The sequence below is a fragment of the Acyrthosiphon pisum genome, chromosome A1, assembly GCF_005508785.2.
Source record: "Acyrthosiphon pisum isolate AL4f chromosome A1, pea_aphid_22Mar2018_4r6ur, whole genome shotgun sequence".
In the NCBI taxonomy this organism is placed as follows: Eukaryota; Metazoa; Arthropoda; class Insecta; order Hemiptera; family Aphididae; genus Acyrthosiphon; species Acyrthosiphon pisum.
The window spans coordinates 163405756-163420726 of record NC_042494.1 but is presented as its reverse complement, the minus strand read 5'-3'; the positions used below and the strand labels follow the sequence as shown (position 1 = coordinate 163420726).

The window sequence follows — 14971 nt, the reverse complement described above, 5'->3', positions numbered from 1 at the left end:
CCGAAGATAATAATTTATTATGTATACCTACCTATATTTTATTATATATCACTCGACTGTTTGTGTGCGCAGGTAAAATGCGTACCTACACATATATGTCGCATACGCGACGTGCAATTTATAGCCAGCACATATTATCCAGATGGATATATACCTGCAGTATAATATTGATATAACGTCATAAAAGACGAAATACGAATGTATCTTATTGTAAATAAAACGATTTGATTAACCGAATATTATAATATTATAATATATACCTATTCTATTATACAGTCGTCGCTCTACTAAGTCGCTTCGATATAACTCGACCTACCGCGGTAAAAATTTAAAGATCCCCTATTATACCTATATAAGTATTCATCGTACACATTTCTATGCACAGCGGTAGGTTCAGATGAAACGTATATACGTAAACGTGATAGGTATTATAATATATTATATTATGTGCAGTTACGCGTACATATATATTTAAATAGGGTTTCCGTCGGGATAATATTTTATAGTAAATCCGTCGCGTATTCTACATGTTTTTATCTCATTGCGCGGTTCGTACAAAGTTGTTATGTAAACAAAATATTACACGGACGTTTAAGTTTTTATTATAATATATATTTATTTGTACGGCATAACGTGCGGCAAGCGGGCTGCACATTCAGCAAAACATTATCGATGGGATCACGCGGTCGGCACTTGACGCACAATACACCTAATTATTGCAGTAAAACGTGGTTGTTTTTTAACGTTGTACATATTATATTATATCGTCGAACGCATATCGTATATATGTACACAATGGAGAAAAGAATTCCGAGCCCGAAACACACGAAAGTTTTCGAGGCCAACAATCGCGGGGTACGAACTTCTCTGCACGTGGGTATTATTATATATAGTCGTTGAAATGCATATTATAACTTCTGACACGGGAAGCGTCTGCGCGTTTCTTTATTTACACATTCGCAAAAATGAAACTTTTTCTTTTAGTTTGATATGGGTAATTATTGTCTTTATTATTATTATTTTTTTTTTTTGCCATTGATATTTATTATTTTTACAACCGGAAACTCCGCATAATTTTTTAATTGAACAACGGGTATTATTTTCGTGAAACACCGGTACACTGCATATTAACATCGTCATTCGGTAATCTGAGTATATAATGTTATCACACGAATTAGTGTTAGATTTCGCTCGGAGGCTTAACGTCACTGACAAATCGGCCGCCTTCTTCGGACTATATACGACGTGATAAGAATTATGGGTCTACGGGACTGTAATATATTATACACGGTGGACAGAGCGTTGGAATTATTGGCAAATATCGGTTTCTGCGCGTATTATACATTATGCAACAGTAGAGGTGATACGACAGAGGAGAGAGGTACACATATTCACGTATACATATACACATGACCGAGTTTACAATCGTTATGAGGGTGAGGTTTTGACGGACTTCGTAAAGGATCTCGGGGGGTCGAACGGATGTACGTTGGCGGCGGATGAGGCGAAAAGAGTGAGTATGGGAGAGGGCGCGGGCAGTGTGTGTGTATGTGTGTGTGCGGGTGGAGATGACGACGACGGACGGTAGAGGCTCTAGGATGTGAGGGTGTAGGGGTGGATATGAAATATGAAATTTCGTAATTAGAAGCCCCGTCTATATATCGTATCGCGTATATATACGGCGCGCGCGAGACACCGACACAGTGCTGGAGTGGGTGGGAAATGGTCGCGGGGTATGATCGGGCGAGGGTGGGAGAGCTGATCAATAATTCAATCCCGTTTTAAAGTGCGGGCCACGTGTGTGTGTGTGTGTGTGTGTGTGTGTGGGAATGAGATGCCGAACCCCGGAGATATATCTTCAAATCAAGATGGCCGCGTCAATCGTCTATTGTTTTAATAGTTGCCCGTAGGTGGGAGTTACCCCTTTCGCATGTGAATGTGGGGACGAGGAACGCGGTCGGCGGGTAGGTGGTGTGTGTGTGTGCGCGCGCGAGCACTGGGTACAGCGGACGTGAGGATGATGCGAAGTTCCGAACTCATATAATATATATTTATATATATATATATACAGATATAATACGCCGTTATACCACGTTATGTGCCCATCTATCAACCCTCATTTTCTACCCTTCGGCGACCACTCGTCATATGTGCGTTTATATATGTTTGTGAGCGTGAGTGTGTGTGTATGCATTGTAGACCGAACGTCGGCGAAGAAAATCATCGGCGGAGAGACCAAAAGTATAGATGTCGGACGGGTCTGTCTATATACGCGGAGGAGGCGAGTGCGGGGATCGTGTATCGTCGTTTTGTTGTGTGTGTGTAGTACTCTGCTATTAAATTAATAAATTATACGAGTATATTTTGTGTGTATGTGTGTGTGTATACCTTTACATTTGTGTGCAGACTATTTTGGCCGGCGATGATGGTATTTATCATATATACGACAGAGAAAAACTAACTATTATACAATGTATAACAATATACAATTTTTCTTGCGAGCTTATCTTTTATTTCTTTATTATGTTAATATAATAACATAATTATGCGATTAACGTCTACATTGATTCCAATAGAATGAATCGGGTTCGTGTAACGCCCGTTTATAATAAAATATTAATAAATACCTATACCTACCTATATTCATATAGCTATAGGTACTTCGAAAGAATAACTACGCATGAATAATACTTATGATGTATTATAAAAGGGATGGCGGCGCTGTTCAAACGCTTATAATTTTACCATCAACTGGTGTTAAACCATCTTGTAATTAATTTAACATCAGTTGATGGCCTTAACCTAAGTAGTTAAATTAAACCTGATTAACGAAGCCCGTGTTGTGTCAAACAGTATTGTAAGTTCCTTTCAAAGTTTCAAAATTATACTCTTTTAAACTATAATTATTATAGTATCTATGTGTGTGTTGACAAAATTGACATTTTTGTTCTAATAAATTTAAAACGATGCGTTAGTAGATCGGATTAGATTAGTGACGCGAGCATATTTTTTTTCATATTTTGTTTATGATCTGTCTTCGTGACGTCCTGTAAGGGACAATTTGTAATTTTTTCTCGTAGTGCCTTTACGGGCATATTATACAGTGCTTATTTTGTATACCTTTAACAATTAGAAACATAGTCGGTGGACCGAATAGATTTAAATAGAGTAATGTACATGGGAAAACAACCAAGTCGAGGAGTGGGCCGCGGGTGGCTTGAGCGCGGCGCGGCATGGACGGTGACAACAACGCGAGACGATAGCAACACCCGCACCTGTCGTCGACGGGGCGGTGGTGGGGAAGTCGTTTAACTAATTTGGCCGCGCACGAAAAACCCTTTGAGCGTTTAAACACTTAAAAAACAAACGCACAACATTTAAACATCGAGTGAAAGGGCTCCGACGCTCGGCGCCCCATTTCCACTTTTCGATCAGCAAACAATTGTATATAATAATAATAGGTATTCTGTATAACGAAGAATTTTAGTCGATGTACTAATATATATTATACGTTTTAAGTGTCTTTATACAATATTATAGCTTAATGTTGCCAATCGATAAACAACGTTACAAAAATAATACGGCCTTTGAGTGGGACGGCGTGCACTTATGTACATATTGTTATTATGTAGATAATAATATAATATCGATCGGGATTGGGATACAATTATCGCCATACAGGCACGTACCGTGGTTGTAGAATATCAGTGGATACTCCGGGACACCCGCGGTCCCTATGTCGTATATTATTATAATGCATATTATTATCATATCCAAGAATGATGTGCAAGCGTGCATCTGTTGTTAGGTATATAATATAAAATATTATATATATATATATATACGATATTCACACACAAGAATATATAGCTACGACTCGCCAAAGTGTATTATTAAGGAAATATCATTAATATACCACATGATAGTAATATTATTATTTTCAACCGATGAAAAGACCGAAGAATGCGCTCACGTAATAAAACGATCGGCTGGTCGGTACCTATGTATATAATATATATATATGTATAATATACCTACGTGTATATATATGCACATTATTAAAACACTAAATTGCGCGCGTTGTGTCTGTGGCCATTAATAGCACACAAGAGCCTCCAGCGTGGGCGGTGGGAAGGGGGGAGGAAATATACTCTGCCCCGCGCTCGCTCCGTCTACGAATTCGGTCCTTCGCATTTCCGTGACCTCATCACCGCCGCCGCCACCACGCGTTTATTATACATATTATACGTGTGTAAATATATATATAAACACAGTAAACCGTATTATGTATAATATATATATTATGTGTATATATAGTCGTTTTACAATACTTATTTCTTATATACATATACTTATAGGTATATATATACACGTTCCACGATCAGTATATTATAATATTATAGTCTGTAGTGTGTGCATGTCGTGCCGGTCGAGCGGGTTCGATTTTTAAGGGCCTCGCCCGATCATATCAGACCCTGGCGGCGGCGGCAACGACGACGATATAATATATGTATATATATAATATATATACATACATACAATAATAATATATAACACAGTATTATATATACACGTTGAAAATGCAGATGTAATAAAATCAATCCCAAAGTTCTCCGTATATTATATACACACAAGACTTATTATGCGTCCGACGTAATAGCGTGATTGGACGCGAAACGGAAGGAAATTGCGTGATAGAAGTGGAAAATTTATACCATTACCTTTTTCCCCGTTCGTAGACACACACACACAAACCGCCTATACAACCATACTACCATGTACTATATTATACCGTGTATATACCCCTCCTGCAAGACCGCCGAGCACCTTGTTTCCGATTCGATGGCGCCATTGGTCTATATATTTATTATATAAGACATACATATTATAGAGGTATACGCACTAACGCGGGCGAACACACACACTCGATCGCGTTTGAAATTCCGTCATCGTGTAGCGTGTATAGACGGACGCGTGGTTATGTATTTTGTCCCGTGGACATTTTATATATTACGCGTCTATAATGTAAAACATGGAGATGTAGACTCAGGTTTATAATAATATATAATAATAATAACAACAACAACAACGACGGAACGGCTGCTGCGGAATTTCCGGGAGTTGCCTTTATTCGTAAAAAAATAATAGTATAATAATAAAGAGAATTATAAATAATATAATAATAAAAAAATGGAGGTGTTTGAAAGGTGATAAAATACGAGATTATAATATGTAAGACACATCATCCGGTACGGCGGTGGCAGGCAAATATTTGAATAAGAAGTGTTTGAATATTATTAAAAAAACGGCACGAAGAGAGCAAATGCCGGAAGTCGTCTATTGTATATACGTTATTATCGTATATATATTTTTTTTTTATTGAGCGCAATAAACGCTCGCACGTAATTCAGAGCAATAAACCGTCACCGTATGTACCTACCTATATATATATATTATTCGTAAATATATTTATTATTATGACACTGTGCGTAGGAATATAATAGATATATCCTTATATATATTTCGGATAACTAGAATACGATCCCGCCCGATATAATATTTTTTCACTCAAAAATTCTTACCTCTTTTTCTTTGGCCGAAAGTTCAAGTTCAGCGGGTGTTTTATTTTGATCCTCGGTGGATTCAACATGATTGCTCAGAGGCGTGGCCATGGTCATGACGTTCGTGTCTTGTGCTTTGTTGTTGGTCAACTGTTCCTTCAGTGCAGTCACTTCTTTTTCCGCCAAAGTAGCTCTCTGCAAAAGATAATGGTAAAAAAAAATTGTTAACAAAAACTGTAGGTACATAAATACAGGTACACATAATATTTTGATATATAGGTACATTAAAATCATTATTCGAATTCCACTCTTCGAGCACTACAACAGAAGACCAAAGAAAATCACCGGTATCCGGTCTTTATATATAATATTAGATGGACACGTATGGATGGTATACAATAATATACCTACATACATGTCGACCGTATAATATTGTAATAACGGCACTCGTAATAATAATAATAATAATAATAATAATAATAACGTAGTAATATAATCTTTCAGCCTCATATATTATATTATATACCTAATATAATACAGCACACTATGTGGTTCTAAGTATTGAGCGTGATTGAAAATAATGGTCCGCGGGTCAATTTGCTAGACAACTTCCTCGTCGTTTATTATATTTTATTATATCCACTTATGCCACGGAATCGATCGAATCCGGTCGCGCATATATTATATATATTATATCTACATAGCGTACGTACATTCCGTACGTATGATTAAAATAAAACAATTTTAATAAGACGATATTTATGCCGTTTCCGGACATTATTATACATAATAATACATGCATATTATATAAATTATAATATACCTATATATATATTATATTGACCAAAGTTGTTCTCTGTATAACAATGTTGCTTGAACGTAGCACACAGTATTATATACGAGCTCCGTCGTCTTCTGTTTTTAGCCGAAGACTTGCGTATATAGGTATAAGACATATACATATTATAAAGAACATTTGAGTGCGATTTGTAGCGTGAAACCACTTTAACGTAATTCGTATACTAAATAATATATAATACTATACTGCGATTGCATGTAATAAAGATATTTCGTGATATTTTTATAATAATATAACAGACGTTTATTATTTTTGCATAAGTATGGGTATAAGTAGGTATATGTACCTACCTACTCTTGAAAATCAAATTATTAATTTTTAATATCTACTAAACATCAACAATAATTGATGATTACGCAAACTATATTATGTGATAGCTGCCAAGGCAATATATTATAAACTATTGTAGCAGTAGACCCTATATCGGTAGTTATACACGGCATATGGGGCTAAGCAACGTTTTCGAAGCTTTCAGGAGAGTTAAAACATTTTTTGTAGGTTACTATTATACTATTTTAACTTATAGAATGTTAAAATGTACGTCCAACCCACCGATTTTTAAAAAGCATTTTATCTCATAATATATAATATATATATATATATGAGTATATGACACATACAGTTTAATAATAATAATATTTACACATTATAATATATATACAATAAAATAATAAATAGTTACGCTGCAACGCGAGTATACGGTACACGTTGCAGAGGCGTGATGAGTGACATTTTTAGTATAATATTATGGTAAAAAAACAAAATGTTTATTTTATAATATGCATTTTATTAGTTTTATCGTATATTAAATATAATATACAAACCAAACGCACTACAACTATACAGCCTATATTATGAATTAGCCTATAATTATATAATTATGTACGTAAAAATAATATAACATGACAGACGTCTCAACACCCCCCATTTTTTTTAAAAAAAAAAGCTCTGGGCAAGTGCTCATATTTAGATTTTTAACATAAGTACTTGTGTTTACCACGCCACTGCAGACGGACGGTATAATATAGGTACACGTATAATTACGAGTCAGCCGCGGCGTTAACCTAGGTAGATATAGAGTGCTTTGCAGTGTTTTTTTTTCGATTTTTTGTATTATATAAAATAAAATATAATTTACCTTCTGCTGAACTGCTGAAGCACAGCGTTCGCTTCGATATTATATTATATATATTATATAATAACAATAAAATATATCAACAGTGTTTATTATACTGTGTATAAATACAATAAAATTGCCGAGTTTGGAAAATGGCTACGAAAATATCGACTCCACCTATACCCCCGCCACCCGCCACCAGGGGGTAATAATATATCAATCGAGCGTGTACGTGTTATATATATATAACACATCATCGCATGTACACGGCGGTGAGCGGAGGGACGTCCGAATACACAATATATTATAGTGTAGAGGTACACATTACAATACTATATTATAGGAACGGACAACGGAGCGGTGAAAAGAAAAATATCGAATAAAAATAACAATAAATCGACCTTCTGTGTATACGTATTTATATATATATATAAAGAGTCCGGTGGGAGGTGTCTTAAAGTAGGTGGAACTATTGGACCGTATCACGCGCCATTGGACCGGCCCCGTCGATAGATCGGCGGCGTGCGTGTGTGTGGTGCGAGGCGGCGGCGTTTTATTTCTTTTACTTTTTTTTTTTTCCTTTTTTATTCTCTTCTCGTTCTTTTCCGCTCGCCACCACTACAACACGACTGCAACGCCACCGACGCCGTTTGTTCGCGCGTAGAATCGCGTCCCGCCGCGTGTATAAACTCGATCATAATAATATTATAATAGTACAATCATATATTATATTATATTATTATTATTAGTATTATTAGTTATTACTGTACGACGACTGCTGCTGCTGCTGCTGTGGCCGCACGCACGCACGTTTGCTGGCATATAAACCCGTATGTAGATGTGACGTATACTATACTTATAATATAATATTATGTAGGTAGATATGCTCCGTAATATTATAGGCGTCGGGTACGGTTTTCATTCCGTATCGTATCTCTCCGTCCCGCCGTCGCCTTTGTTGTCGGGGGTTTTTTTTTTTTTTATTGTTTTTCTTTTTTTCCGTTTTTCGTTTTTCGTCTCTCTTCCGACAGTCGTCCGCGCAGTCACGCCCACCACCTCCGCCGCCGACTGCACACCACCGTGGCCGATCGTGAACTATAACGTAATAATAATAGTACCTATCTATACACATTATACGTACGTTTATATTAAATGCCACGGCGCGGGTACGCATTATAATATACATGTAATATCATATACACCGCGGTATATACGGTTAAATATTATAGTATAATATGCATACGTCTATAACAACATATATATATATATAGGTTTATGTAGGTACCTGTATCGGCGTACGATAATATATTTATAATGGTACGACGTGCGGTCCGTGATATTCGGACGTCTGGAAATCGTATACCCGCCCCCTCCCAACCACCGCGGGCGTGCACCACCCGACGGCGGCGTCCTCGCAATAATAATAATACGAGAGCGACCGCTCCTCGACGGTGCGGACAACGCGCCGCCGAATAATATTATATCATCATCATCATCATCATCATCATCATCATCATCATCATAATTATCATCATTATTATTATTAAGTTCTCATCGATTCGACGACGGATGTATGTCTCGAACGATTCCGTCCGTCCGCGTATTGTCTGTAGGTATATAATATATAATTATTACGTTATATATATATACCTATATATATATATATATGTGTGTATTAATATGTACGTAGATACATATAGATATATAGGTACCTAATAGAGTCGAGTTTGGATATTTTTATACGTATTATACAGTAGGTATACATAATTATTATTATTATTATTATTAACTATTTTTTTTTTTTTTTGTTATATCCGTATAATATTTTATTATATATAGATAGTAATTAATATTTTTGAATACATATTTTATATTCCGACGTTTTTCTTTATAATTAGATTTCTTTAAAAATGTACTTGTTGATTGTTTTGATAATTATTTGTACCGCGCGTTACAAGTTATTATTATTAATTATAACGTACCGGATCCATCATCGGCATCGCAACATTGAAAACATTTTCAGAATTCCCCGCATTGTTCCCGTTCGCGCATTTATTAAAAATAATAATGTACTGTATAGTTAATGTTAACTAACTATTCGTACATATACAATAATATATTATACGTGTATAGTTTGTATATTATGCATGTTCGTTTTGACAAATTAGGCGTAACTATATACACTTAAGACAAAAAGAACGAAAAAATTTATTCGTATTCGGTCTATTATAATATATAATATCATTATTATGTTCTATGATAATATATAACCTATACGTATACGTGCACCGCGAGTATAATATAGCTGCAGGGTCGTAATATGCTAATAAGAGTGCTTCCGGCCCTCGATAATTTTTACAACGGCTGTTTTACAAGATAACAATATTGAATGTACACACAATGCAAATAAGCAGTTTATAAAATATTATTTGTAAAAAAAAAATAATGTATGTACCTACCTACGTATTGATAAACCCTTTATACAATTGCATTATACTAATAATATATATATTTTTTAAATACCTAATCTATATACAAAAATATATTAATAATACTTTACAATGCGTATTTTATATAATTTAATTTATATATAATTATATGGTATTTAGTCGGACTGGTATCTGTTTTCGAGAAGTTAACCTATCGTATCTATATATTATATTTTATAACGAGCGCGTTAATCCGAATGTATCAAAGTTTACAAGAATTTAGGTACTCCTCGACAACTAAACAACTTCCCCCAATCGCGCGGAATTCGTTCAAACATATTAGCTCCATTACCAGTCATTAGGGTGCGCGGGATAAAAATCGTGGTTTATCCCCCTCGAAGTGCGTATAATATGTAGAAAAAATAAACCGTATATAACCTGTGTTTTTCACGCCAAACCCACATATATAGGTGCATAATGTATACACACCACACGGAGGAGGGTGGTTTTTTTTCGCCACATACAAGACAAACACCCTTCAAAAAAATATCTCTACACAATAAATAAAAAAGTCAACCCACTATTTTTCATTTCCATATCTATACTTAATATTCATTAACGTAGTAAAAAAACCGGTATTTTCCGTTTAGTCGGGGTTTGAATAATATATATGCCTATGTAAAAATATATGCATTTTATAGAGGTCCCTACCTATGTATATACACGGTGAAAAAAAAAACTACACATTTTACCTTGTTGCCGAATTTTTAAATTGAAACATATTATAATACATTCGTTCTCTGCATCAGCGACGCATTATATATATTGAGTTTTGACGTACGTATATGGAGAGCTCATTGGATTTTTTCCCCTCGCATTATAACCCATATGGTTGATACGTATCAGCTATATATTATACCTATTATGTGTATATTAATTAATTATATTCAATAAAACACCTGCGAATGCGGCGGCGGCGGCGAACACTATATTATTTTCTTGTAATTTATACAATATAATATATATATAGTATATACTATATCGTCGAATTCGTCCAGCAAAAATATAAATAGTATCGGAATAGTATTATTTACTCAGCTTATATATACAGTAACCATATTAGACGCATATATTATGAAACACACACACACACACACACACACACACACAAATCATATTATACGTATGATATATTTATTTTCTAATTATTATTTTACATCCGAGCAACCATCGAGTGTCGACGTCGGCGGCGCGCGTTTGACTTCCGCAGGGCAAGTCCGGACCCTTTTGTTTTCAACGCGTGGGTTCCCCCCATCCACACACCCACTCGCCATCCCCGGTCGCACTAGAAAAAAAAATACCCACGGGCTCTCGTTGTTTTTCTGTCCATTTACATATTACACTGACACGCACACACATGCGCGCTCACCAGTGAATGGGCCATATCGTTTTGAAAAATATGACAACAATAATACGACCGCGGGTGTGTGTGTGTGCCGTATGTATAGGTGATAAATCGGATCAAACAGAAGAAAACCCGTTCGTGGGAGGAGACTGCTTTCAAAAAGAAAGGAAAATACGGTCTTGACACTGACGAATTGAGACTTCATCCTCATAAACATAAATCGCTTTGTGTTATTATTATTTTCTTAGCTAGTACTTTTTTTTTTTTTTTGTTCCATTATGCTCATTTATATTATTTATGTGTTTATATACTATCCTCTCACTCTCTTTCCCTCTCTGTATGCGCACATTCAACGCGATGACTACAACAGCCTAACCTATTCCTCCCCTGGATTTCCGATGTCCCATTGTTGATCGGTTGACACCATATTATACCATACTGTATACATAAACAAATTTACATATAAAACCGTTGACCTTTTTTTACGATTAATTAAATAATAAATACGATGCGGGTTTATTGTGATAAAAAGGTGTTGATGAAATATTTAATTATTATTTGATTTAATAATCAAGAAAAAAACTTTCTATAATATATGTGTGTGTGTGTTATAGTCCTCGTGGTTTCCTAGTAATTAAGGCGGTATAAGGCGCTTTTATACATGTACAATGTTATCTTGTTTTCTGCGTATACATCGATAACGATGAAAGAACGCCGCCTATATAGGTAAAAACTATATAGATCGATTCTCATAAGAGTTGCAGATTTTCTAAAACACACTTTTTTTACGCCTACTCACTCGCGTCTGTAAACTGTCGGCTTTATCTCAAAAGTAGACTATAAGGAGAAAAAAAATAACAAATATATATATATAAGAACGTGTCTAATGACACATCTCAATAACATAATATAGCCACGACTCGTGAGATTACTATTAATGTGTCGTTGGAATTACAAAACTTTTGATTTCAGTGTACCTATAATAAACTACATCACGTTTTTTAGTGTATATATACACGCTACGTATATTAATTATGTAACAATAATATAACGCGCGTATACCTATAAATACGGTTTTTGAAATAACCTATTATATTATTATTATTGTTCTTACATAGGTATGATATTATACAAATACTGATTCTGAATATTATAAAATAATATGTTGTTCTGTATAATAATATGCAACACATTTCATATAAGAACTAAGAATTGTTTATTTTAATGACTTTTGAAACAATATATTTTATTATTGTGTATTATTATACATACTGGCTGCTTGTATATATGGTTTATTTTATGTTAATTTTTTTTTACAGACGCATTCTGCAGCGCCAACGGTGTTGTATTATAGTGCGGTGATGGTGGTGGTGGTGGTGCTGCTGTTGCTGGTATATCGATCAGATCGTTATCGGCGGATTGAAGACAAAATGGACAACAAGAATGACTCATTATGTGCGTACTACACTGCACGAGCTGAGGGGGCGGAAAAAAATAATTGCGAAAGAACACATTACACGCGGCAGGGGGAGAAAAATGTTTGACACGGGCACGTATGCAAATCACACAAGAACAACAAGACGGGGGCGGAAGTGCATATATACATCCGAAAAGGGTCGGATTTTTTATTTTTTTTTTTGTTTTGCGCGCATACATAAAAAATAAAACCTAACATTTATATTGTGTTTGTTTACGTACAATCCGACACGTTAACACGAGGATATCGGATTTCATATTCAGGGTATACTAATAAAACCATTCAACGTTATAAAAAAAAAAAAAACAAAAAGAATAAAAAAAAATTCGAATAAGTGATTTGTGTTTACACTGAATTCTTCGCAAACGTCGCATAATTATAGGTATATACACTATATATATATTATATTTATGTATATTCATACGTAGTTTCTTATACCAGCTTATTACACGAATCACGGACAAAACACAAAGTGGAAGAAATCCGTTTGAAAATAAATCTCAGTAAGCAACTTGTAATATATAAAATGCAATTTATTGCGTATTGAATTATTTGTATAATCAGTGCCTATTGAAATATACTTACGCGTAGTTTGTGCATTATCAATAATGATACTGTCATTACTCATTATCATATCATGTATATATATGCATATAAGTATAGATAGTTATATACCTCCATACTGTATAATATTATCGTTTAAGAAAATTGAAATGATTTTTTTTTTTTGAAATACGAGATTTAAAAAAATATCAATTGACAGAAAAATGTTTTTTTGCATAATATAGCTATACGTAATTCAGATATCAAATATGATTAAACCATATTTTAAAGCGTATACAAAATATATATTATATATCGGTTCGTACCTAATTCAAAAATCGATCTCATTATACCTACTCATATAATAGGTACCTATTATAAAATATTTATCTTGAATGTGTAGTTCTACCTAATAGGACGTGCGGTCGTGCAGAATAATAAAAAAAATTATATAAATCAATTGGTAAAGAAATAACGATAAGTAATGAAACATATATAATATTATTGCGTAATACCGAAAATTGCGTGATATGATTTTTGCATACCGAAATACATCTGTTGCGAACGATTGCTTGTCACAAAAAAATGACTGCAGGTAAATGATGTATAAAAACCGCACCGAAAATCATGTCGAACGGCAGTACTGCTGTATATACGTAATTAGTTATGGGAAAACGATGTGTGTTCGGAGGGAAAAACAAGACAAGTATTCGAAAAAAAGCTTTTCTTTTGCCGGTGCTCTGCCAGCCGTATAATTAGAATCGGCGTGTAGCGCCGCCACGGTGGTAAGGATAAAAAAAATGGGAAAAGAAGAGGCAAATTTCTTGGTACGTCGTTTGTTATCCAAATGACAGGGCCCGAGATTGGCCCCGGAGAAAGTCTTGGGGGAAAAAGATTTTATTATAAGATATCCTCTACCGAGTAATCCAATTATTAACGTGTAAAAAAAGAAAAGAATCACCGAGGATGGATGAAGATTACACATACACCAGCCCCCGATCCCTTTAATCACGTTTATGTTTATATATATACATACCTAATATTATATTATATCGATTGAAGCTGTTTCGGCGGCCGCAAAAATAATAAAAAAATAAAATACTGAAACCTATATTCGTGAAAACTGCATGCTGGAAAAACGCGTCGCGTGCATGATTTTTTGTCGTATAGGTAAATGGAATATATATATGTCGTATAAGGAACTATATATAAATCGTAATGCCTACATTCAATTTTATAAAATTATTACTATATTATTCACTATATAGGTGTACATAAGATAAGTACGTTCGTGCGGGATGGACGGCGGAGAATGGACGGTCCCGGGCGTGGAGAGATCACCGAAGTCGTGATTGCAAATACCAATGGCGGCCGCAGCATTGTGGCTTATCCGAAATTAATCAATTGTCAGGTAACCCGATTTATCAATGACGGGGAAACCGGTTTTCGTCCGGGTTCACTAACCCCCCTTCGGGAGACGAAAATATTATTATAATGGATGACAAAAGTCCCGAAAAAAAAAAAAAAAACCAATCCGATGAAATTTTTTCTGCCAAACACGTAGCAATAACAAAAATATT

The 14971-nt window shown here is 34.9% G+C and overlaps 1 protein-coding gene across 3 annotated transcripts in view; it reads right to left on the bottom strand.

The window, feature by feature from the left end:
• The window catches only part of LOC100161988 (homeobox protein cut), a 36533-nt gene that overhangs the window by 15150 nt on the left and 6412 nt on the right, over window positions 1-14971 (bottom strand). For all 3 annotated transcript variants that reach the window (XM_001948747.5, XM_008185043.3, XM_003244607.4), the window contains exon 3: window positions 5583-5756. In XM_001948747.5, the coding sequence (XP_001948782.1) occupies window positions 5583-5756 (174 nt within the window). The remainder of the gene's footprint in view (window positions 1-5582; window positions 5757-14971) is intronic.